Source organism: Dysidea avara, chromosome 7, assembly GCF_963678975.1.
Source record: "Dysidea avara chromosome 7, odDysAvar1.4, whole genome shotgun sequence".
Classification (NCBI taxonomy): domain Eukaryota; kingdom Metazoa; phylum Porifera; class Demospongiae; order Dictyoceratida; family Dysideidae; genus Dysidea; species Dysidea avara.
This window is the reverse complement of record NC_089278.1, coordinates 25,548,364-25,575,721: the sequence shown is the minus strand read 5'-3', so window position 1 is coordinate 25,575,721 and position 27,358 is coordinate 25,548,364. Positions and strand designations below refer to the sequence as shown.

The 27,358-nt window shown below is 42.1% G+C and overlaps 1 protein-coding gene across 1 annotated transcript; it reads left to right on the top strand.

Moving 5' to 3' along the window:
* Window positions 1-1,158: 1,158 nt before the first annotated feature.
* On the top strand, window positions 1,159-26,453 carry LOC136261120 (adhesion G-protein coupled receptor V1-like). The gene is made up of 61 exons (XM_066055089.1): window positions 1,159-1,501; window positions 1,661-2,047; window positions 2,113-2,256; window positions 2,312-2,518; window positions 2,586-2,723; window positions 3,190-3,396; window positions 3,663-4,052; window positions 4,212-4,598; window positions 4,664-4,807; window positions 4,863-5,069; window positions 5,137-5,274; window positions 5,739-5,945; window positions 6,212-6,601; window positions 6,761-7,147; window positions 7,213-7,356; window positions 7,412-7,618; window positions 7,686-7,823; window positions 8,288-8,494; window positions 8,761-9,150; window positions 9,310-9,696; window positions 9,762-9,905; window positions 9,961-10,167; window positions 10,235-10,372; window positions 10,837-11,043; window positions 11,310-11,699; window positions 11,859-12,245; window positions 12,311-12,454; window positions 12,510-12,716; window positions 12,784-12,921; window positions 13,386-13,592; window positions 13,855-14,244; window positions 14,404-14,790; window positions 14,856-14,999; window positions 15,055-15,261; window positions 15,329-15,466; window positions 15,925-16,131; window positions 16,398-16,787; window positions 16,947-17,333; window positions 17,399-17,542; window positions 17,598-17,804; window positions 17,872-18,009; window positions 18,474-18,680; window positions 18,947-19,336; window positions 19,496-19,882; window positions 19,948-20,091; window positions 20,147-20,353; window positions 20,421-20,558; window positions 21,023-21,229; window positions 21,486-21,875; window positions 22,035-22,421; window positions 22,487-22,630; window positions 22,686-22,892; window positions 22,960-23,097; window positions 23,562-23,768; window positions 24,035-24,424; window positions 24,584-24,970; window positions 25,036-25,179; window positions 25,235-25,441; window positions 25,509-25,646; window positions 26,111-26,366; window positions 26,441-26,453. Exons 1-61 carry the CDS (start codon window positions 1,159-1,161, stop codon window positions 26,451-26,453), a joined length of 14,745 nt encoding a protein of 4,914 aa, XP_065911161.1.
* The last annotated feature ends 905 nt before the right edge of the window (window positions 26,454-27,358 follow it).

Sequence of the window (27,358 nt, the reverse complement as noted above, 5' to 3'; positions counted from 1 at the left end):
AGATATTGGTCCTTCTACTAGACCAAAGCTCCTAGCTTTTTTTGAGGATTCACGAAAGCTAAATCATTTGAAGATTGAATTAGCAGCGGTAGTAGACTGGGGTGAAGTGTTTGTTAAAGCAACATACAATTTGGAGGGTGATGGTCCTTTAGCTTTAACATGTTATCAGACAATTCAGGAGGTCAAATCTTCCATACAAGTTGGAAACATTCCAAATGTGGAAGCAATTGCCAAGAGTATATCACCATCCTCTGCAGTTCAACAGCAACTAATTGCACATGCAAAAAGTTGTGTCGAACCAGAACTCAACTATTTCAAACAACAACTTACTTCAAGTCTTAAAGCTCCACTTGCTGCTTTTAAAGCATCACGACTTTTTAATCCAAATACAGTTAAGCTCCAGAATCCTGATGCATCCTCAGTGGATGCTTTTTCTGCCATTCCCTTTTCCAATCAAGAAGACATAACAGCTCTAAAGAAAGAATTTCCAAGCTACCTAGCTAAAATTGAAACCATTGATAACGATGATTCTTCTGATATAAAGTTTTGGAAAAGCTCTGAATCTACTCTACCATTATGGGCTGTAGCTGCTAAAAAATACTAGTAGTGCAGCCATCATCAGCAGCTGTTGAAAGAGTTTTTTCAATGTTAAACAATGCTTTTAAAGATCAACAACAAAACTCAATGCAAGATTACATTGAAGTATCCACCATGTTAAGATACAATAACCGTAAAAACAAGTAGCATTGTACAATACTCAGTATAAAAATTAATGATTTTTGTATGTATTGTACATTGTATACTGTTCAGGATTGTTATATTTACAATAAATAATGTGTGTGCTTTTAAATTGTTGAGAATTATTTTGGGAATAATAGGTGAATGTGAGCATAATTTTGGGAATAATAGGTAAATTTAAACAGAATTGCCTAAAAGAATAATCGTAAGCTAAAAAAGAATAATAGGCTCCTGCCTAGTAACTATTCTATTAGAATATTACGGTAGTATACTTTACACAATCTGTCTAGTGCATGTGTGTGTATGCATGGGCGGGTACACAGACATGCATTTGTTATGTATTTTTGAGTGAACGGGTCTTATTTTCCTCTAGCAATCACTGTGAGGTTCAGTCAAGTTCAATACAGTCTTGGTGAGGGTATGGAAGATGAGGGTAGTGGATATGCACAAGTTGAACTAACATTTAGCAACCCATCATTGTTTGATGTCATTGTGTTTGTGATGACTGATGATATCACTGCAACGGGTGTGAATAGCAGTGAATGTTTGGAAGCCGGCGGTGCAAGTGATTACCTTTATGGAGTATACGCTGTCACTTTTTCAGCTAATGTTACCGTACGGATTGTGGATATTCCGATATGTGATGACAGTGTACTTGAAGAAGACGAGACATTTAGTCTTACCATTGTTTCAAATTCCCACCCCGACAATGTGACAAACGGCAGCCCTGATAGTGTCACCGTTGCCATTGTGGATAACGATGGTAAGTGTTTGTTGGTGTAGTAGGCACCATTTTGTACACGTGTTGTGATAAATTTGTGATAACCGCTACATACGCTCACAGTGGCGTATATTGGCCATAGCAAGCAGAGCACACACATCAAAATAGTAGTATGCATGGCATGAAATCTTTTTGTTTTAGTTCTAACAGTGAACTTCAGTCAAGCTGCATATAGTTTCGATGAGGATGTGGACGAGGGTAGTGGAGCAGCACAAGTTCTACTAATGCTCAGCAACCCATCAGCAATTGAAATTATTGTATACGTGATGACGAACAACATCACTGCAACTGGTGTGAACAACAGTGAATGTACGGAGGCTGACAGTGAAAATGATTACCTACACGGAATATACACTGGCCAGTTTCCAGCCGGCTTAACTGTGACATTTGTGGACATACCGATATGCAATGACATTGTGCTTGAGGAAGATGAGACATTCAACATCAGTCTCTTTTCCATTTCGCATCCCGATGACGTGAAAATTGGCAGTCCCGATCATGTCACCGTTACTATCGTGGACAATGATGGTAAGAGTTGGCCCAATGCAAATTACACGATTGTCAATTTGTTTCCCCACAATTTGTTTTCGTAGACATCACAGTGAACTTTAGTCGCTCTTCCTATCTTGGTCGAGAAACAAATGGATTAGTACAGATCGATCTACTCATCAGTAACCCATCATCCGTGGACATCACACTTCAGGTCGACAGCAACGATGCCGGCGCCAGCAGTGAAGGTATTCTGTGGTGCTGCAAGAAGACATCATTCATACGTATTTGTTCTAAACACAGGTACCGACAACGATTATAGTCCGGGACCATACAACATCACGTTGTCAAGTGGAGATATCGGAGCTTCCTTCAACATTTTCATAACGAATGACAACGTACTGGAAACAAATGAACAATTTTTGCTGAGCATCGATCCATCTTCACTGCCCGATGGCGTCACAGTGGGTAGCGTCAGTGACGCAACAGTGACAATAGTGGATAATAACGGTAAGTGTTAATTACACATATAAGTTTTAAAGTTTGCGTACGTGTGTCACCATCGCCACTTTTCTAGCAATCACTGTTAACTTCAGCAAGTCAATTTACGATGTCGGAGAAAATGACGGACGGGTACAACCGATGCTAGTTCTGAGCAATCCGTCATCCACTGATATCATCGTACGTGTAGACACCAGTGATGGAGAAGCTATTGGTGAGGCATTGACTTATCCAGGATTAAATGATTCCGTAGTAATTCATTAAGCACACACGCACACACACACACACACACTACGATACCATACGGTATCCGGTCAATAACCACATCAAAAAATAATCTAATAGTGCAGTCAGCCATTGTTCTGATAGAGTGCCCCTTTTAATGGAATAAAAGAATTTGTGTAGGAATCCTCAATTGGTTCTTCATCGTTACACATGTACCATTGCACAGATGCAGTTGTTTAGGCTGGCTAGTAGCAAGCATTATTTGTTACAATGCAAGCACTGTGGTGCTTGTAATTCTAAATGGTGATGAACATGTCAATATGATATCGTGATACTGTATCGTATCGAACGGTCTACTCGATGTGTTGATACACGATACACAACATGGACTGTATCGTGCATACCTGATGTGAATAGGACTCTGAAGCATACTTTTATGATTTTCTTTATTGTAGGTGCAAATGAGGACTACTTTAGTGGACCATATTTCATCGTGTTCCCTGCCGGAATGACACAAGCAGTCTTCAATATCTTGTTAACCGACGATGACATCTTAGAAGGAACCGAAACTTTCAACCTCAACATAAATTCATCGTCACTACCCAATAATGTGACAATCGGTGAACTTGGTGAAGCAGCGGTCACCATACTGGACAATGATGGTGAGTTTTCAGGGGTCGGATGGTATTCACACTACTCGGTCACCTATATGTAAGTCGAGATCATCTCGATGACCTTGGACCTGCTTATAAATCCTATGCATACAAGTATCACTGTTCTATTAGAATATTACGATAGTACACTATACACAACCTGTCTAGTGCATGTGTGGGTGTGGGTGTGGATGTGCGTGGGTGGGTGGGTGGGTGGTAACACAACTGAACATTTATTATGTGTTGTTGAGTGAAGGGGTCTTATTTTACTCTAGCAATCACTGTGAGGTTCAGTCAAGTTCAATACAGTCTTGGTGAGGGTATGGAAGATGAGGGTAGTGGATATGCACAAGTTGAACTAACGTTTAGCAACCCATCATCGTTTGATGTCATTGTGTTTGTGATGACTGATGATATCACTGCAACGGGTGTGAATAGCAGTGAATGTTTGGAAGCCGGCGGTGCAAGTGATTACCTTTATGGAGTATACGCTGTCACTTTTTCAGCTAATGTTACCGTATGGATTGTGGATATTCCGATATGTGATGACAGTGTACTTGAAGAAGACGAGACATTTAGCCTTACCATTGTTTCAAATTCCCACCCCGACAATGTGACAAACGGCAGCCCTGATAGTGTCACCGTTGCCATTGTGGATAACGATGGTAAGTGTTTGTTGGTGTAGTAGGCACCATTTTGTACACGTGTTGTGATAAATTTGTGATAACCGCTACATACGCTCACAGTGGCGTATATTGGCCATAGCAAGCAGAGCACACACATCAAAATAGTAGTATGCATGGCATGAAATCTTTTTGTTTTAGTTCTAACAGTGAACTTCAGTCAAGCTGCATATAGTTTCGATGAGGATGTGGACGAGGGTAGTGGAGCAGCACAAGTTCTACTAATGCTCAGCAACCCATCAGCAATTGAAATTATTGTATACGTGATGACGAACAACATCACTGCAACTGGTGTGAACAACAGTGAATGTACGGAGGCTGACAGTGAAAATGATTACCAACACGGAATATACACTGGCCAGTTTCCAGCCGGCTTAACTGTGACATTTGTGGACATACCGATATGCAATGACATTGTGCTTGAGGAAGATGAGACATTCAACATCAGTCTCGTTTCCATTTCGCATCCCGATGACGTGAAAATTGGCAGTCCCGATCATGTCACCGTTACTATCGTGGACAATGATGGTAAGAGTTGGCCCAATGCAAATTACACGATTGTCAATTTGTTTCCCCACAATTTGTTTTCGTAGACATCACAGTGAACTTTAGTCGCTCTTCCTATCTTGGTCGAGAAACAAATGGATTAGTACAGATCGATCTACTCATCAGTAACCCATCATCCGTGGACATCACACTTCAGGTCGACAGCAACGATGCCGGCGCCAGCAGTGAAGGTATTCTGTGGTGCTGCAAGAAGACATCATTCATACGTATTTGTTCTAAACACAGGTACCGACAACGATTATAGTCCGGGACCATACAACATCACGTTGTCAAGTGGAGATATCGGAGCTTCCTTCAACATTTTCATAACGAATGACAACGTACTGGAAACAAATGAACAATTTTTGCTGAGCATCGATCCATCTTCACTGCCCGATGGCGTCACAGTGGGTAGCGTCAGTGACGCAACAGTGACAATAGTGGATAATAACGGTAAGTGTTAATTACACATATAAGTTTTAAAGTTTGCGTACGTGTGTCACCATCGCCACTTTTCTAGCAATCACTGTTAACTTCAGCAAGTCAATTTACGATGTCGGAGAAAATGACGGACGGGTACAACCGATGCTAGTTCTGAGCAATCCGTCATCCACTGATATCATCGTACGTGTAGACACCAGTGATGGAGAAGCTATTGGTGAGGCATTGACTTATCCAGGATTAAATGATTCCGTAGTAATTCATTAAGCACACACGCACACACACACACACACTACGATACCATACGGTATCCGGTCAATAACCACATCAAAAAATAATCTAATAGTGCAGTCAGCCATTGTTCTGATAGAGTGCCCCTTTTAATGGAATAAAAGAATTTGTGTAGGAATCCTCAATTGGTTCTTCATCGTTACACATGTACCATTGCACAGATGCAGTTGTTTAGGCTGGCTAGTAGCAAGCATTATTTGTTACAATGCAAGCACTGTGGTGCTTGTAATTCTAAATGGTGATGAACATGTCAATATGATATCGTGATACTGTATCGTATCGAACGGTCTACTCGATGTGTTGATACACGATACACAACATGGACTGTATCGTGCATACCTGATGTGAATAGGACTCTGAAGCATACTTTTATGATTTTCTTTATTGTAGGTGCAAATGAGGACTACTTTAGTGGACCATATTTCATCGTGTTCCCTGCCGGAATGACACAAGCAGTCTTCAATATCTTGTTAACCGACGATGACATCTTAGAAGGAACCGAAACTTTCAACCTCAACATAAATTCATCGTCACTACCCAATAATGTGACAATCGGTGAACTTGGTGAAGCAGCGGTCACCATACTGGACAATGATGGTGAGTTTTCAGGGGTCGGATGGTATTCACACTACTCGGTCACCTATATGTAAGTCGAGATCATCTCGATGACCTTGGACCTGCTTATAAATCCTATGCATACAAGTATCACTGTTCTATTAGAATATTACGATAGTACACTATACACAACCTGTCTAGTGCATGTGTGGGTGTGGGTGTGGATGTGCGTGGGTGGGTGGGTGGGTGGTAACACAACTGAACATTTATTATGTGTTGTTGAGTGAAGGGGTCTTATTTTACTCTAGCAATCACTGTGAGGTTCAGTCAAGTTCAATACAGTCTTGGTGAGGGTATGGAAGATGAGGGTAGTGGATATGCACAAGTTGAACTAACGTTTAGCAACCCATCATCGTTTGATGTCATTGTGTTTGTGATGACTGATGATATCACTGCAACGGGTGTGAATAGCAGTGAATGTTTGGAAGCCGGCGGTGCAAGTGATTACCTTTATGGAGTATACGCTGTCACTTTTTCAGCTAATGTTACCGTACGGATTGTGGATATTCCGATATGTGATGACAGTGTACATGAAGAAGACGAGACATTTAGTCTTACCATTGTTTCAAATTCCCACCCCGACAATGTGACAAACGGCAGCCCTGATAGTGTCACCGTTGCCATTGTGGATAACGATGGTAAGTGTTTGTTGGTGTAGTAGGCACCATTTTGTACACGTGTTGTGATAAATTTGTGATAACCGCTACATACGCTCACAGTGGCGTATATTGGCCATAGCAAGCAGAGCACACACATCAAAATAGTAGTATGCATGGCATGAAATCTTTTTGTTTTAGTTCTAACAGTGAACTTCAGTCAAGCTGCATATAGTTTCGATGAGGATGTGGACGAGGGTAGTGGAGCAGCACAAGTTCTACTAATGCTCAGCAACCCATCAGCAATTGAAATTATTGTATACGTGATGACGAACAACATCACTGCAACTGGTGTGAACAACAGTGAATGTACGGAGGCTGACAGTGAAAATGATTACCAACACGGAATATACACTGGCCAGTTTCCAGCCGGCTTAACTGTGACATTTGTGGACATACCGATATGCAATGACATTGTGCTTGAGGAAGATGAGACATTCAACATCAGTCTCGTTTCCATTTCGCATCCCGATGACGTGAAAATTGGCAGTCCCGATCATGTCACCGTTACTATCGTGGACAATGATGGTAAGAGTTGGCCCAATGCAAATTACACGATTGTCAATTTGTTTCCCCACAATTTGTTTTCGTAGACATCACAGTGAACTTTAGTCGCTCTTCCTATCTTGGTCGAGAAACAAATGGATTAGTACAGATCGATCTACTCATCAGTAACCCATCATCCGTGGACATCACACTTCAGGTCGACAGCAACGATGCCGGCGCCAGCAGTGAAGGTATTCTGTGGTGCTGCAAGAAGACATCATTCATACGTATTTGTTCTAAACACAGGTACCGACAACGATTATAGTCCGGGACCATACAACATCACGTTGTCAAGTGGAGATATCGGAGCTTCCTTCAACATTTTCATAACGAATGACAACGTACTGGAAACAAATGAACAATTTTTGCTGAGCATCGATCCATCTTCACTGCCCGATGGCGTCACAGTGGGTAGCGTCAGTGACGCAACAGTGACAATAGTGGATAATAACGGTAAGTGTTAATTACACATATAAGTTTTAAAGTTTGCGTACGTGTGTCACCATCGCCACTTTTCTAGCAATCACTGTTAACTTCAGCAAGTCAATTTACGATGTCGGAGAAAATGACGGACGGGTACAACCGATGCTAGTTCTGAGCAATCCGTCATCCACTGATATCATCGTACGTGTAGACACCAGTGATGGAGAAGCTATTGGTGAGGCATTGACTTATCCAGGATTAAATGATTCCGTAGTAATTCATTAAGCACACACGCACACACACACACACACTACGATACCATACGGTATCCGGTCAATAACCACATCAAAAAATAATCTAATAGTGCAGTCAGCCATTGTTCTGATAGAGTGCCCCTTTTAATGGAATAAAAGAATTTGTGTAGGAATCCTCAATTGGTTCTTCATCGTTACACATGTACCATTGCACAGATGCAGTTGTTTAGGCTGGCTAGTAGCAAGCATTATTTGTTACAATGCAAGCACTGTGGTGCTTGTAATTCTAAATGGTGATGAACATGTCAATATGATATCGTGATACTGTATCGTATCGAACGGTCTACTCGATGTGTTGATACACGATACACAACATGGACTGTATCGTGCATACCTGATGTGAATAGGACTCTGAAGCATACTTTTATGATTTTCTTTATTGTAGGTGCAAATGAGGACTACTTTAGTGGACCATATTTCATCGTGTTCCCTGCCGGAATGACACAAGCAGTCTTCAATGTCTTGTTAACCGACGATGACATCTTAGAAGGAACCGAAACTTTCAACCTCAACATAAATTCATCGTCACTACCCAATAATGTGACAATCGGTGAACTTGGTGAAGCAGCGGTCACCATACTGGACAATGATGGTGAGTTTTCAGGGGTCGGATGGTATTCACACTACTCGGTCACCTATATGTAAGTCGAGATCATCTCGATGACCTTGGACCTGCTTATAAATCCTATGCATACAAGTATCACTGTTCTATTAGAATATTACGATAGTACACTATACACAACCTGTCTAGTGCATGTGTGGGTGTGGGTGTGGATGTGCGTGGGTGGGTGGGTGGGTGGTAACACAGCTGAACATTTATTATGTGTTGTTGAGTGAAGGGGTCTTATTTTACTCTAGCAATCACTGTGAGGTTCAGTCAAGTTCAATACAGTCTTGGTGAGGGTATGGAAGATGAGGGTAGTGGATATGCACAAGTTGAACTAACGTTTAGCAACCCATCATCGTTTGATGTCATTGTGTTTGTGATGACTGATGATATCACTGCAACGGGTGTGAATAGCAGTGAATGTTTGGAAGCCGGCGGTGCAAGTGATTACCTTTATGGAGTATACGCTGTCACTTTTTCAGCTAATGTTACCGTACGGATTGTGGATATTCCGATATGTGATGACAGTGTACTTGAAGAAGACGAGACATTTAGTCTTACCATTGTTTCAAATTCCCACCCCGACAATGTGACAAACGGCAGCCCTGATAGTGTCACCGTTGCCATTGTGGATAACGATGGTAAGTGTTTGTTGGTGTAGTAGGCACCATTTTGTACACGTGTTGTGATAAATTTGTGATAACCGCTACATACGCTCACAGTGGCGTATATTGGCCATAGCAAGCAGAGCACACACATCAAAATAGTAGTATGCATGGCATGAAATCTTTTTGTTTTAGTTCTAACAGTGAACTTCAGTCAAGCTGCATATAGTTTCGATGAGGATGTGGACGAGGGTAGTGGAGCAGCACAAGTTCTACTAATGCTCAGCAACCCATCAGCAATTGAAATTATTGTATACGTGATGACGAACAACATCACTGCAACTGGTGTGAACAACAGTGAATGTACGGAGGCTGACAGTGAAAATGATTACCAACACGGAATATACACTGGCCAGTTTCCAGCCGGCTTAACTGTGACATTTGTGGACATACCGATATGCAATGACATTGTGCTTGAGGAAGATGAGACATTCAACATCAGTCTCGTTTCCATTTCGCATCCCGATGACGTGAAAATTGGCAGTCCCGATCATGTCACCGTTACTATCGTGGACAATGATGGTAAGAGTTGGCCCAATGCAAATTACACGATTGTCAATTTGTTTCCCCACAATTTGTTTTCGTAGACATCACAGTGAACTTTAGTCGCTCTTCCTATCTTGGTCGAGAAACAAATGGATTAGTACAGATCGATCTACTCATCAGTAACCCATCATCCGTGGACATCACACTTCAGGTCGACAGCAACGATGCCGGCGCCAGCAGTGAAGGTATTCTGTGGTGCTGCAAGAAGACATCATTCATACGTATTTGTTCTAAACACAGGTACCGACAACGATTATAGTCCGGGACCATACAACATCACGTTGTCAAGTGGAGATATCGGAGCTTCCTTCAACATTTTCATAACGAATGACAACGTACTGGAAACAAATGAACAATTTTTGCTGAGCATCGATCCATCTTCACTGCCCGATGGCGTCACAGTGGGTAGCGTCAGTGACGCAACAGTGACAATAGTGGATAATAACGGTAAGTGTTAATTACACATATAAGTTTTAAAGTTTGCGTACGTGTGTCACCATCGCCACTTTTCTAGCAATCACTGTTAACTTCAGCAAGTCAATTTACGATGTCGGAGAAAATGACGGACGGGTACAACCGATGCTAGTTCTGAGCAATCCGTCATCCACTGATATCATCGTACGTGTAGACACCAGTGATGGAGAAGCTATTGGTGAGGCATTGACTTATCCAGGATTAAATGATTCCGTAGTAATTCATTAAGCACACACGCACACACACACACACACTACGATACCATACGGTATCCGGTCAATAACCACATCAAAAAATAATCTAATAGTGCAGTCAGCCATTGTTCTGATAGAGTGCCCCTTTTAATGGAATAAAAGAATTTGTGTAGGAATCCTCAATTGGTTCTTCATCATTACACATGTACCATTGCACAGATGCAGTTGTTTAGGCTGGCTAGTAGCAAGCATTATTTGTTACAATGCAAGCACTGTGGTGCTTGTAATTCTAAATGGTGATGAACATGTCAATATGATATCGTGATACTGTATCGTATCGAACGGTCTACTCGATGTGTTGATACACGATACACAACATGGACTGTATCGTGCATACCTGATGTGAATAGGACTCTGAAGCATACTTTTATGATTTTCTTTATTGTAGGTGCAAATGAGGACTACTTTAGTGGACCATATTTCATCGTGTTCCCTGCCGGAATGACACAAGCAGTCTTCAATGTCTTGTTAACCGACGATGACATCTTAGAAGGAACCGAAACTTTCAACCTCAACATAAATTCATCGTCACTACCCAATAATGTGACAATCGGTGAACTTGGTGAAGCAGCGGTCACCATACTGGACAATGATGGTGAGTTTTCAGGGGTCGGATGGTATTCACACTACTCGGTCACCTATATGTAAGTCGAGATCATCTCGATGACCTTGGACCTGCTTATAAATCCTATGCATACAAGTATCACTGTTCTATTAGAATATTACGATAGTACACTATACACAACCTGTCTAGTGCATGTGTGGGTGTGGGTGTGGATGTGCGTGGGTGGGTGGGTGGGTGGTAACACAACTGAACATTTATTATGTGTTGTTGAGTGAAGGGGTCTTATTTTACTCTAGCAATCACTGTGAGGTTCAGTCAAGTTCAATACAGTCTTGGTGAGGGTATGGAAGATGAGGGTAGTGGATATGCACAAGTTGAACTAACGTTTAGCAACCCATCATCGTTTGATGTCATTGTGTTTGTGATGACTGATGATATCACTGCAACGGGTGTGAATAGCAGTGAATGTTTGGAAGCCGGCGGTGCAAGTGATTACCTTTATGGAGTATACGCTGTCACTTTTTCAGCTAATGTTACCGTACGGATTGTGGATATTCCGATATGTGATGACAGTGTACTTGAAGAAGACGAGACATTTAGTCTTACCATTGTTTCAAATTCCCACCCCGACAATGTGACAAACGGCAGCCCTGATAGTGTCACCGTTGCCATTGTGGATAACGATGGTAAGTGTTTGTTGGTGTAGTAGGCACCATTTTGTACACGTGTTGTGATAAATTTGTGATAACCGCTACATACGCTCACAGTGGCGTATATTGGCCATAGCAAGCAGAGCACACACATCAAAATAGTAGTATGCATGGCATGAAATCTTTTTGTTTTAGTTCTAACAGTGAACTTCAGTCAAGCTGCATATAGTTTCGATGAGGATGTGGACGAGGGTAGTGGAGCAGCACAAGTTCTACTAATGCTCAGCAACCCATCAGCAATTGAAATTATTGTATACGTGATGACGAACAACATCACTGCAACTGGTGTGAACAACAGTGAATGTACGGAGGCTGACAGTGAAAATGATTACCAACACGGAATATACACTGGCCAGTTTCCAGCCGGCTTAACTGTGACATTTGTGGACATACCGATATGCAATGACATTGTGCTTGAGGAAGATGAGACATTCAACATCAGTCTCGTTTCCATTTCGCATCCCGATGACGTGAAAATTGGCAGTCCCGATCATGTCACCGTTACTATCGTGGACAATGATGGTAAGAGTTGGCCCAATGCAAATTACACGATTGTCAATTTGTTTCCCCACAATTTGTTTTCGTAGACATCACAGTGAACTTTAGTCGCTCTTCCTATCTTGGTCGAGAAACAAATGGATTAGTACAGATCGATCTACTCATCAGTAACCCATCATCCGTGGACATCACACTTCAGGTCGACAGCAACGATGCCGGCGCCAGCAGTGAAGGTATTCTGTGGTGCTGCAAGAAGACATCATTCATACGTATTTGTTCTAAACACAGGTACCGACAACGATTATAGTCCGGGACCATACAACATCACGTTGTCAAGTGGAGATATCGGAGCTTCCTTCAACATTTTCATAACGAATGACAACGTACTGGAAACAAATGAACAATTTTTGCTGAGCATCGATCCATCTTCACTGCCCGATGGCGTCACAGTGGGTAGCGTCAGTGACGCAACAGTGACAATAGTGGATAATAACGGTAAGTGTTAATTACACATATAAGTTTTAAAGTTTGCGTACGTGTGTCACCATCGCCACTTTTCTAGCAATCACTGTTAACTTCAGCAAGTCATTTTACGATGTCGGAGAAAATGACGGACGAGTACAACCGATGCTAGTTCTGAGCAATCCGTCATCCACTTATATCATCGTACGTGTAGACACCAGTGATGGAGAAGCTATTGGTGAGGCATTGACTTATCCAGGATTAAATGATTCCGTAGTAATTCATTAAGCACACACGCACACACACACACACACTACGATACCATACGGTATCCGGTCAATAACCACATCAAAAAATAATCTAATAGTGCAGTCAGCCATTGTTCTGATAGAGTGCCCCTTTTAATGGAATAAAAGAATTTGTGTAGGAATCCTCAATTGGTTCTTCATCGTTACACATGTACCATTGCACAGATGCAGTTGTTTAGGCTGGCTAGTAGCAAGCATTATTTGTTACAATGCAAGCACTGTGGTGCTTGTAATTCTAAATGGTGATGAACATGTCAATATGATATCGTGATACTGTATCGTATCGAACGGTCTACTCGATGTGTTGATACACGATACACAACATGGACTGTATCGTGCATACCTGATGTGAATAGGACTCTGAAGCATACTTTTATGATTTTCTTTATTGTAGGTGCAAATGAGGACTACTTTAGTGGACCATATTTCATCGTGTTCCCTGCCGGAATGACACAAGCAGTCTTCAATATCTTGTTAACCGACGATGACATCTTAGAAGGAACCGAAACTTTCAACCTCAACATAAATTCATCGTCACTACCCAATAATGTGACAATCGGTGAACTTGGTGAAGCAGCGGTCACCATACTGGACAATGATGGTGAGTTTTCAGGGGTCGGATGGTATTCACACTACTCGGTCACCTATATGTAAGTCGAGATCATCTCGATGACCTTGGACCTGCTTATAAATCCTATGCATACAAGTATCACTGTTCTATTAGAATATTACGATAGTACACTATACACAACCTGTCTAGTGCATGTGTGGGTGTGGGTGTGGATGTGCGTGGGTGGGTGGGTGGTAACACAACTGAACATTTATTATGTGTTGTTGAGTGAAGGGGTCTTATTTTACTCTAGCAATCACTGTGAGGTTCAGTCAAGTTCAATACAGTCTTGGTGAGGGTATGGAAGATGAGGGTAGTGGATATGCACAAGTTGAACTAACGTTTAGCAACCCATCATCGTTTGATGTCATTGTGTTTGTGATGACTGATGATATCACTGCAACGGGTGTGAATAGCAGTGAATGTTTGGAAGCCGGCGGTGCAAGTGATTACCTTTATGGAGTATACGCTGTCACTTTTTCAGCTAATGTTACCGTACGGATTGTGGATATTCCGATATGTGATGACAGTGTACTTGAAGAAGACGAGACATTTAGTCTTACCATTGTTTCAAATTCCCACCCCGACAATGTGACAAACGGCAGCCCTGATAGTGTCACCGTTGCCATTGTGGATAACGATGGTAAGTGTTTGTTGGTGTAGTAGGCACCATTTTGTACACGTGTTGTGATAAATTTGTGATAACCGCTACATACGCTCACAGTGGCGTATATTGGCCATAGCAAGCAGAGCACACACATCAAAATAGTAGTATGCATGGCATGAAATCTTTTTGTTTTAGTTCTAACAGTGAACTTCAGTCAAGCTGCATATAGTTTCGATGAGGATGTGGACGAGGGTAGTGGAGCAGCACAAGTTCTACTAATGCTCAGCAACCCATCAGCAATTGAAATTATTGTATACGTGATGACGAACAACATCACTGCAACTGGTGTGAACAACAGTGAATGTACGGAGGCTGACAGTGAAAATGATTACCAACACGGAATATACACTGGCCAGTTTCCAGCCGGCTTAACTGTGACATTTGTGGACATACCGATATGCAATGACATTGTGCTTGAGGAAGATGAGACATTCAACATCAGTCTCGTTTCCATTTCGCATCCCGATGACGTGAAAATTGGCAGTCCCGATCATGTCACCGTTACTATCGTGGACAATGATGGTAAGAGTTGGCCCAATGCAAATTACACGATTGTCAATTTGTTTCCCCACAATTTGTTTTCGTAGACATCACAGTGAACTTTAGTCGCTCTTCCTATCTTGGTCGAGAAACAAATGGATTAGTACAGATCGATCTACTCATCAGTAACCCATCATCCGTGGACATCACACTTCAGGTCGACAGCAACGATGCCGGCGCCAGCAGTGAAGGTATTCTGTGGTGCTGCAAGAAGACATCATTCATACGTATTTGTTCTAAACACAGGTACCGACAACGATTATAGTCCGGGACCATACAACATCACGTTGTCAAGTGGAGATATCGGAGCTTCCTTCAACATTTTCATAACGAATGACAACGTACTGGAAACAAATGAACAATTTTTGCTGAGCATCGATCCATCTTCACTGCCCGATGGCGTCACAGTGGGTAGCGTCAGTGACGCAACAGTGACAATAGTGGATAATAACGGTAAGTGTTAATTACACATATAAGTTTTAAAGTTTGCGTACGTGTGTCACCATCGCCACTTTTCTAGCAATCACTGTTAACTTCAGCAAGTCAATTTACGATGTCGGAGAAAATGACGGACGGGTACAACCGATGCTAGTTCTGAGCAATCCGTCATCCACTGATATCATCGTACGTGTAGACACCAGTGATGGAGAAGCTATTGGTGAGGCATTGACTTATCCAGGATTAAATGATTCCGTAGTAATTCATTAAGCACACACGCACACACACACTACGATACCATACGGTATCCGGTCAATAACCACATCAAAAAATAATCTAATAGTGCAGTCAGCCATTGTTCTGATAGAGTGCCCCTTTTAATGGAATAAAAGAATTTGTGTAGGAATCCTCAATTGGTTCTTCATCGTTACACATGTACCATTGCACAGATGCAGTTGTTTAGGCTGGCTAGTAGCAAGCATTATTTGTTACAATGCAAGCACTGTGGTGCTTGTAATTCTAAATGGTTATGAACATGTCAATATGATATCGTGATACTGTATCGTATCGAACGGTCTACTCGATGTGTTGATACACGATACACAACATGGACTGTATCGTGCATACCTGATGTGAATAGGACTCTGAAGCATACTTTTATGATTTTCTTTATTGTAGGTGCAAATGAGGACTACTTTAGTGGACCATATTTCATCGTGTTCCCTGCCGGAATGACACAAGCAGTCTTCAATGTCTTGTTAACCGACGATGACATCTTAGAAGGAACCGAAACTTTCAACCTCAACATAAATTCATCGTCACTACCCAATAATGTGACAATCGGTGAACTTGGTGAAGCAGCGGTCACCATACTGGACAATGATGGTGAGTTTTCAGGGGTAGGATGGTATTCACACTACTCGGTCACCTATATGTAAGTCGAGATCATCTCGATGACCTTGGACCTGCTTATAAATCCTATGCATACAAGTATCACTGTTCTATTAGAATATTACGATAGTACACTATACACAACCTGTCTAGTGCATGTGTGGGTGTGGGTGTGGATGTGCGTGGGTGGGTGGGTGGGTGGTAACACAACTGAACATTTATTATGTGTTGTTGAGTGAAGGGGTCTTATTTTACTCTAGCAATCACTGTGAGGTTCAGTCAAGTTCAATACAGTCTTGGTGAGGGTATGGAAGATGAGGGTAGTGGATATGCACAAGTTGAACTAACGTTTAGCAACCCATCATCGTTTGATGTCATTGTGTTTGTGATGACTGATGATATCACTGCAACGGGTGTGAATAGCAGTGAATGTTTGGAAGCCGGCGGTGCAAGTGATTACCTTTATGGAGTATACGCTGTCACTTTTTCAGCTAATGTTACCGTACGGATTGTGGATATTCCGATATGTGATGACAGTGTACTTGAAGAAGACGAGACATTTAGTCTTACCATTGTTTCAAATTCCCACCCCGACAATGTGACAAACGGCAGCCCTGATAGTGTCACCGTTGCCATTGTGGATAACGATGGTAAGTGTTTGTTGGTGTAGTAGGCACCATTTTGTACACGTGTTGTGATAAATTTGTGATAACCGCTACATACGCTCACAGTGGCGTATATTGGCCATAGCAAGCAGAGCACACACATCAAAATAGTAGTATGCATGGCATGAAATCTTTTTGTTTTAGTTCTAACAGTGAACTTCAGTCAAGCTGCATATAGTTTCGATGAGGATGTGGACGAGGGTAGTGGAGCAGCACAAGTTCTACTAATGCTCAGCAACCCATCAGCAATTGAAATTATTGTATACGTGATGACGAACAACATCACTGCAACTGGTGTGAACAACAGTGAATGTACGGAGGCTGACAGTGAAAATGATTACCAACACGGAATATACACTGGCCAGTTTCCAGCCGGCTTAACTGTGACATTTGTGGACATACCGATATGCAATGACATTGTGCTTGAGGAAGATGAGACATTCAACATCAGTCTCGTTTCCATTTCGCATCCCGATGACGTGAAAATTGGCAGTCCCGATCATGTCACCGTTACTATCGTGGACAATGATGGTAAGAGTTGGCCCAATGCAAATTACACGATTGTCAATTTGTTTCCCCACAATTTGTTTTCGTAGACATCACAGTGAACTTTAGTCGCTCTTCCTATCTTGGTCGAGAAACAAATGGATTAGTACAGATCGATCTACTCATCAGTAACCCATCATCCGTGGACATCACACTTCAGGTCGACAGCAACGATGCCGGCGCCAGCAGTGAAGGTATTCTGTGGTGCTGCAAGAAGACATCAGTCATACGTATTTGTTCTAAACACAGGTACCGACAACGATTATAGTCCGGGACCATACAACATCACGTTGTCAAGTGGAGATATCGGAGCTTCCTTCAACATTTTCATAACGAATGACAACGTACTGGAAACAAATGAACAATTTTTGCTGAGCATCGATCCATCTTCACTGCCCGATGGCGTCACAGTGGGTAGCGTCAGTGACGCAACAGTGACAATAGTGGATAATAACGGTAAGTGTTAATTACACATATAAGTTTTAAAGTTTGCGTACGTGTGTCACCATCGCCACTTTTCTAGCAATCACTGTTAACTTCAGCAAGTCAATTTACGATGTCGGAGAAAATGACGGACGGGTACAACCGATGCTAGTTCTGAGCAATCCGTCATCCACTGATATCATCGTACGTGTAGACACCAGTGATGGAGAAGCTATTGGTGAGGCATTGACTTATCCAGGATTAAATGATTCCGTAGTAATTCATTAAGCACACACGCACACACACACACACACTACGATACCATACGGTATCCGGTCAATAACCACATCAAAAAATAATCTAATAGTGCAGTCAGCCATTGTTCTGATAGAGTGCCCCTTTTAATGGAATAAAAGAATTTGTGTAGGAATCCTCAATTGGTTCTTCATCGTTACACATGTACCATTGCACAGATGCAGTTGTTTAGGCTGGCTAGTAGCAAGCATTATTTGTTACAATGCAAGCACTGTGGTGCTTGTAATTCTAAATGGTGATGAACATGTCAATATGATATCGTGATACTGTATCGTATCGAACGGTCTACTCGATGTGTTGATACACGATACACAACATGGACTGTATCGTGCATACCTGATGTGAATAGGACTCTGAAGCATACTTTTATGATTTTCTTTATTGTAGGTGCAAATGAGGACTACTTTAGTGGACCATATTTCATCGTGTTCCCTGCCGGAATGACACAAGCAGTCTTCAATGTCTTGTTAACCGACGATGACATCTTAGAAGGAACCGAAACTTTCAACCTCAACATAAATTCATCGTCACTACCCAATAATGTGACAATCGGTGAACTTGGTGAAGCAGCGGTCACCATACTGGACAATGATGGTGAGTTTTCAGGGGTCGGATGGTATTCACACTACTCGGTCACCTATATGTAAGTCGAGATCATCTCGATGACCTTGGACCTGCTTATAAATCCTATGCATACAAGTATCACTGTTCTATTAGAATATTACGATAGTACACTATACACAACCTGTCTAGTGCATGTGTGGGTGTGGGTGTGGATGTGCGTGGGTGGGTGGGTGGGTGGTAACACAACTGAACATTTATTATGTGTTGTTGAGTGAAGGGGTCTTATTTTACTCTAGCAATCACTGTGAGGTTCAGTCAAGTTCAATACAGTCTTGGTGAGGGTATGGAAGATGAGGGCAGTGGATATGCACAAGTTGAACTAACGTTTAGCAACCCATCATCGTTTGATGTCATTGTGTTTGTGATGACTGATGATATCACTGCAACGGGTGTGAATAGCAGTGAATGTTTGGAAGCCGGCGGTGCAAGTGATTACCTTTATGGAGTATACGCTGTCACTTTTTCAGCTAATGTTACCGTACGGATTGTGGATATTCCGATATGTGATGACAGTGTACTTGAAGAAGACGAGACATTTAGTCTTACCATTGTTTCAAATTCCCACCCCGACAATGTGACAAACGGCAGCCCTGATAGTGTCACCGTTGCCATTGTGGATAACGATGGTAAGTGTTTGTTGGTGTAGTAGGCACCATTTTGTACACGTGTTGTGATAAATTTGTGATAACCGCTACATACGCTCACAGTGGCGTATATTGGCCATAGCAAGCAGAGCACACACATCAAAATAGTAGTATGCATGGCATGAAATCTTTTTGTTTTAGTTCTAACAGTGAACTTCAGTCAAGCTGCATATAGTTTCGATGAGGATGTGGACGAGGGTAGTGGAGCAGCACAAGTTCTACTAATGCTCAGCAACCCATCAGCAATTGAAATTATTGTATACGTGATGACGAACAACATCACTGCAACTGGTGTGAACAACAGTGAATGTACGGAGGCTGACAGTGAAAATGATTACCAACACGGAATATACACTGGCCAGTTTCCAGCCGGCTTAACTGTGACATTTGTGGACATACCGATATGCAATGACATTGTGCTTGAGGAAGATGAGACATTCAACATCAGTCTCGTTTCCATTTCGCATCCCGATGACGTGAAAATTGGCAGTCCCGATCATGTCACCGTTACTATCGTGGACAATGATGGTAAGAGTTGGCCCAATGCAAATTACACGATTGTCAATTTGTTTCCCCACAATTTGTTTTCGTAGACATCACAGTGAACTTTAGTCACTCTTCCTATCTTGGTCGAGAAACAAATGGATTAGTACAGATCGATCTACTCATCAGTAACCCATCATCCGTGTACATCACACTTCAGGTCGACAGCAACGATGCCGGCGCCAGCAGTGAAGGTATTCTGTGGTGCTGCAAGAAGACATCATTCATACGTATTTGTTCTAAACACAGGTACCGACAACGATTATAGTCCGGGACCATACAACATCACGTTGTCAAGTGGAGATATCGGAGCTTCCTTCAACATTTTCATAACGAATGACAACGTACTGGAAACAAATGAACAATTTTTGCTGAGCATCGATCCATCTTCACTGCCCGATGGCGTCACAGTGGGTAGCGTCAGTGACGCAACAGTGACAATAGTGGATAATAACGGTAAGTGTTAATTACACATATAAGTTTTAAAGTTTGCGTACGTGTGTCACCATCGCCACTTTTCTAGCAATCACTGTTAACTTCAGCAAGTCAATTTACGATGTCGGAGAAAATGACGGACGGGTACAACCGATGCTAGTTCTGAGCAATCCGTCATCCACTGATATCATCGTACGTGTAGACACCAGTGATGGAGAAGCTATTGGTGAGGCATTGACTTATCCAGGATTAAATGATTCCGTAGTAATTCATTAAGCACACACGCACACACACACACACACTACGATACCATACGGTATCCGGTCAATAACCACATCAAAAAATAATCTAATAGTGCAGTCAGCCATTGTTCTGATAGAGTGCCCCTTTTAATGGAATAAAAGAATTTGTGTAGGAATCCTCAATTGGTTCTTCATCGTTACACATGTACCATTGCACAGATGCAGTTGTTTAGGCTGGCTAGTAGCAAGCATTATTTGTTACAATGCAAGCACTGTGGTGCTTGTAATTCTAAATGGTGATGAACATGTCAATATGATATCGTGATACTGTATCGTATCGAACGGTCTACTCGATGTGTTGATACACGATACACAACATGGACTGTATCGTGCATACCTGATGTGAATAGGACTCTGAAGCATACTTTTATGATTTTCTTTATTGTAGGTGCAAATGAGGACTACTTTAGTGGACCATATTTCATCGTGTTCCCTGCCGGAATGACACAAGCAGTCTTCAATATCTTGTTAACCGACGATGACATCTTAGAAGGAACCGAAACTTTCAACCTCAACATAAATTCATCGTCACTACCCAATAATGTGACAATCGGTGAACTTGGTGAAGCAGCGGTCACCATACTGGACAATGATGGTGAGTTTTCAGGGGTCGGATGGTATTCACACTACTCGGTCACCTATATGTAAGTCGAGATCATCTCGATGACCTTGGACCTGCTTATAAATCCTATGCATACAAGTATCACTGTTCTATTAGAATATTACGATAGTACACTATACACAACCTGTCTAGTGCATGTGTGGGTGTGGATGTGCGTGGGTGGGTGGGTGGTAACACAACTGAACATTTATTATGTGTTGTTGAGTGAAGGGGTCTTATTTTACTCTAGCAATCACTGTGAGGTTCAGTCAAGTTCAATACAGTCTTGGTGAGGGTATGGAAGATGAGGGTAGTGGATATGCACAAGTTGAACTAACGTTTAGCAACCCATCATCGTTTGATGTCATTGTGTTTGTGATGACTGATGATATCACTGCAACGGGTGTGAATAGCAGTGAATGTTTGGAAGCCGGCGGTGCAAGTGATTACCTTTATGGAGTATACGCTGTCACTTTTTCAGCTAATGTTACCGTACGGATTGTGGATATTCCGATATGTGATGACAGTGTACTTGAAGAAGACGAGACATTTAGTCTTACCATTGTTTCAAATTCCCACCCCGACAATGTGACAAACGGCAGCCCTGATAGTGTCACCGTGGCCATTGTGGATAACGATGGTAAGTGTTTGTTGGTGTAGTAGGCACCATTTTGTACACGTGTTGTGATAAATTTGTGATAACCGCTACATACGCTCACAGTGGCGTATATTGGCCATAGCAAGCAGAGCACACACATCAAAATAGTAGTATGCATGGCATGAAATCTTTTTGTTTTAGTTCTAACAGTGAACTTCAGTCAAGCTGCATATAGTTTCGATGAGGATGTGGACGAGGGTAGTGGAGCAGCACAAGTTCTACTAATGCTCAGCAACCCATCAGCAATTGAAATTATTGTATACGTGATGACGAACAACATCACTGCAACTGGTGTGAACAACAGTGAATGTACGGAGGCTGACAGTGAAAATGATTACCAACACGGAATATACACTGGCCAGTTTCCAGCCGGCTTAACTGTGACATTTGTGGACATACCGATATGCAATGACATTGTGCTTGAGGAAGATGAGACATTCAACATCAGTCTCGTTTCCATTTCGCATCCCGATGACGTGAAAATTGGCAGTCCCGATCATGTCACCGTTACTATCGTGGACAATGATGGTAAGAGTTGGCCCAATGCAAATTACACGATTGTCAATTTGTTTCCCCACAATTTGTTTTCGTAGACATCACAGTGAACTTTAGTCGCTCTTCCTATCTTGGTCGAGAAACAAATGGATTAGTACAGATCGATCTACTCATCAGTAACCCATCATCCGTGGACATCACACTTCAGGTCGACAGCAACGATGCCGGCGCCAGCAGTGAAGGTATTCTGTGGTGCTGCAAGAAGACATCATTCATACGTATTTGTTCTAAACACAGGTACCGACAACGATTATAGTCCGGGACCATACAACATCACGTTGTCAAGTGGAGATATCGGAGCTTCCTTCAACATTTTCATAACGAATGACAACGTACTGGAAACAAATGAACAATTTTTGCTGAGCATCGATCCATCTTCACTGCCCGATGGCGTCACAGTGGGTAGCGTCAGTGACGCAACAGTGACAATAGTGGATAATAACGGTAAGTGTTAATTACACATATAAGTTTTAAAGTTTGCGTACGTGTGTCACCATCGCCACTTTTCTAGCAATCACTGTTAACTTCAGCAAGTCAATTTACGATGTCGGAGAAAATGACGGACGGGTACAACCGATGCTAGTTCTGAGCAATCCGTCATCCACTGATATCATCGTACGTGTAGACACCAGTGATGGAGAAGCTATTGGTGAGGCATTGACTTATCCAGGATTAAATGATTCCGTAGTAATTCATTAAGCACACACGCACACACACACACACACTACGATACCATACGGTATCCGGTCAATAACCACATCAAAAAATAATCTAATAGTGCAGTCAGCCATTGTTCTGATAGAGTGCCCCTTTTAATGGAATAAAAGAATTTGTGTAGGAATCCTCAATTGGTTCTTCATCGTTACACATGTACCATTGCACAGATGCAGTTGTTTAGGCTGGCTAGTAGCAAGCATTATTTGTTACAATGCAAGCACTGTGGTGCTTGTAATTCTAAATGGTGATGAACATGTCAATATGATATCGTGATACTGTATCGTATCGAACGGTCTACTCGATGTGTTGATACACGATACACAACATGGACTGTATCGTGCATACCTGATGTGAATAGGACTCTGAAGCATACTTTTATGATTTTCTTTATTGTAGGTGCAAATGAGGACTACTTTAGTGGACCATATTTCATCGTGTTCCCTGCCGGAATGACACAAGCAGTCTTCAATATCTTGTTAACCGACGATGACATCTTAGAAGGAACCGAAACTTTCAACCTCAACATAAATTCATCGTCACTACCCAATAATGTGACAATCGGTGAACTTGGTGAAGCAGCGGTCACCATACTGGACAATGATGGTGAGTTTTCAGGGGTCGGATGGTATTCACACTACTCGGTCACCTATATGTAAGTCGAGATCATCTCGATGACCTTGGACCTGCTTATAAATCCTATGCATACAAGTATCACTGTTCTATTAGAATATTACGATAGTACACTATACACAACCTGTCTAGTGCATGTGTGGGTGTGGGTGTGGATGTGCGTGGGTGGGTGGGTGGGTGGTAACACAACTGAACATTTATTATGTGTTGTTGAGTGAAGGGGTCTTATTTTACTCTAGCAATCACTGTGAGGTTCAGTCAAGTTCAATACAGTCTTGGTGAGGGTATGGAAGATGAGGGTAGTGGATATGCACAAGTTGAACTAACGTTTAGCAACCCATCATCGTTTGATGTCATTGTGTTTGTGATGACTGATGATATCACTGCAACGGGTGTGAATAGCAGTGAATGTTTGGAAGCCGGCGGTGCAAGTGATTACCTTTATGGAGTATACGCTGTCACTTTTTCAGCTAATGTTACCGTACGGATTGTGGATATTCCGATATGTGATGACAGTGTACATGAAGAAGACGAGACATTTAGTCTTACCATTGTTTCAAATTCCCACCCCGACAATGTGACAAACGGCAGCCCTGATAGTGTCACCGTTGCCATTGTGGATAACGATGGTAAGTGTTTGTTGGTGTAGTAGGCACCATTTTGTACACGTGTTGTGATAAATTTGTGATAACCGCTACATACGCTCACAGTGGCGTATATTGGCCATAGCAAGCAGAGCACACACATCAAAATAGTAGTATGCATGGCATGAAATCTTTTTGTTTTAGTTCTAACAGTGAACTTCAGTCAAGCTGCATATAGTTTCGATGAGGATGTGGACGAGGGTAGTGGAGCAGCACAAGTTCTACTAATGCTCAGCAACCCATCAGCAATTGAAATTATTGTATACGTGATGACGAACAACATCACTGCAACTGGTGTGAACAACAGTGAATGTACGGAGGCTGACAGTGAAAATGATTACCAACACGGAATATACACTGGCCAGTTTCCAGCCGGCTTAACTGTGACATTTGTGGACATACCGATATGCAATGACATTGTGCTTGAGGAAGATGAGACATTCAACATCAGTCTCGTTTCCATTTCGCATCCCGATGACGTGAAAATTGGCAGTCCCGATCATGTCACCGTTACTATCGTGGACAATGATGGTAAGAGTTGGCCCAATGCAAATTACACGATTGTCAATTTGTTTCCCCACAATTTGTTTTCGTAGACATCACAGTGAACTTTAGTCGCTCTTCCTATCTTGGTCGAGAAACAAATGGATTAGTACAGATCGATCTACTCATCAGTAACCCATCATCCGTGGACATCACACTTCAGGTCGACAGCAACGATGCCGGCGCCAGCAGTGAAGGTATTCTGTGGTGCTGCAAGAAGACATCATTCATACGTATTTGTTCTAAACACAGGTACCGACAACGATTATAGTCCGGGACCATACAACATCACGTTGTCAAGTGGAGATATCGGAGCTTCCTTCAACATTTTCATAACGAATGACAACGTACTGGAAACAAATGAACAATTTTTGCTGAGCATCGATCCATCTTCACTGCCCGATGGCGTCACAGTGGGTAGCGTCAGTGACGCAACAGTGACAATAGTGGATAATAACGGTAAGTGTTAATTACACATATAAGTTTTAAAGTTTGCGTACGTGTGTCACCATCGCCACTTTTCTAGCAATCACTGTTAACTTCAGCAAGTCAATTTACGATGTCGGAGAAAATGACGGACGGGTACAACCGATGCTAGTTCTGAGCAATCCGTCATCCACTGATATCATCGTACGTGTAGACACCAGTGATGGAGAAGCTATTGGTGAGGCATTGACTTATCCAGGATTAAATGATTCCGTAGTAATTCATTAAGCACACACGCACACACACACACACACTACGATACCATACGGTATCCGGTCAATAACCACATCAAAAAATAATCTAATAGTGCAGTCAGCCATTGTTCTGATAGAGTGCCCCTTTTAATGGAATAAAAGAATTTGTGTAGGAATCCTCAATTGGTTCTTCATCGTTACACATGTACCATTGCACAGATGCAGTTGTTTAGGCTGGCTAGTAGCAAGCATTATTTGTTACAATGCAAGCACTGTGGTGCTTGTAATTCTAAATGGTGATGAACATGTCAATATGATATCGTGATACTGTATCGTATCGAACGGTCTACTCGATGTGTTGATACACGATACACAACATGGACTGTATCGTGCATACCTGATGTGAATAGGACTCTGAAGCATACTTTTATGATTTTCTTTATTGTAGGTGCAAATGAGGACTACTTTAGTGGACCATATTTCATCGTGTTCCCTGCCGGAATGACACAAGCAGTCTTCAATGTCTTGTTAACCGACGATGACATCTTAGAAGGAACCGAAACTTTCAACCTCAACATAAATTCATCGTCACTACCCAATAATGTGACAATCGGTGAACTTGGTGAAGCAGCGGTCACCATACTGGACAATGATGGTGAGTTTTCAGGGGTCGGATGGTATTCACACTACTCGGTCACCTATATGTAAGTCGAGATCATCTCGATGACCTTGGACCTGCTTATAAATCCTATGCATACAAGTATCACTGTTCTATTAGAATATTACGATAGTACACTATACACAACCTGTCTAGTGCATGTGTGGGTGTGGGTGTGGATGTGCGTGGGTGGGTGGGTGGGTGGTAACACAGCTGAACATTTATTATGTGTTGTTGAGTGAAGGGGTCTTATTTTACTCTAGCAATCACTGTGAGGTTCAGTCAAGTTCAATACAGTCTTGGTGAGGGTATGGAAGATGAGGGTAGTGGATATGCACAAGTTGAACTAACGTTTAGCAACCCATCATCGTTTGATGTCATTGTGTTTGTGATGACTGATGATATCACTGCAACGGGTGTGAATAGCAGTGAATGTTTGGAAGCCGGCGGTGCAAGTGATTACCTTTATGGAGTATACGCTGTCACTTTTTCAGCTAATGTTACCGTACGGATTGTGGATATTCCGATATGTGATGACAGTGTACTTGAAGAAGACGAGACATTTAGTCTTACCATTGTTTCAAATTCCCACCCCGACAATGTGACAAACGGCAGCCCTGATAGTGTCACCGTTGCCATTGTGGATAACGATGGTAAGTGTTTGTTGGTGTAGTAGGCACCATTTTGTACACGTGTTGTGATAAATTTGTGATAACCGCTACATACGCTCACAGTGGCGTATATTGGCCATAGCAAGCAGAGCACACACATCAAAATAGTAGTATGCATGGCATGAAATCTTTTTGTTTTAGTTCTAACAGTGAACTTCAGTCAAGCTGCATATAGTTTCGATGAGGATGTGGACGAGGGTAGTGGAGCAGCACAAGTTCTACTAATGCTCAGCAACCCATCAGCAATTGAAATTATTGTATACGTGATGACGAACAACATCACTGCAACTGGTGTGAACAACAGTGAATGTACGGAGGCTGACAGTGAAAATGATTACCAACACGGAATATACACTGGCCAGTTTCC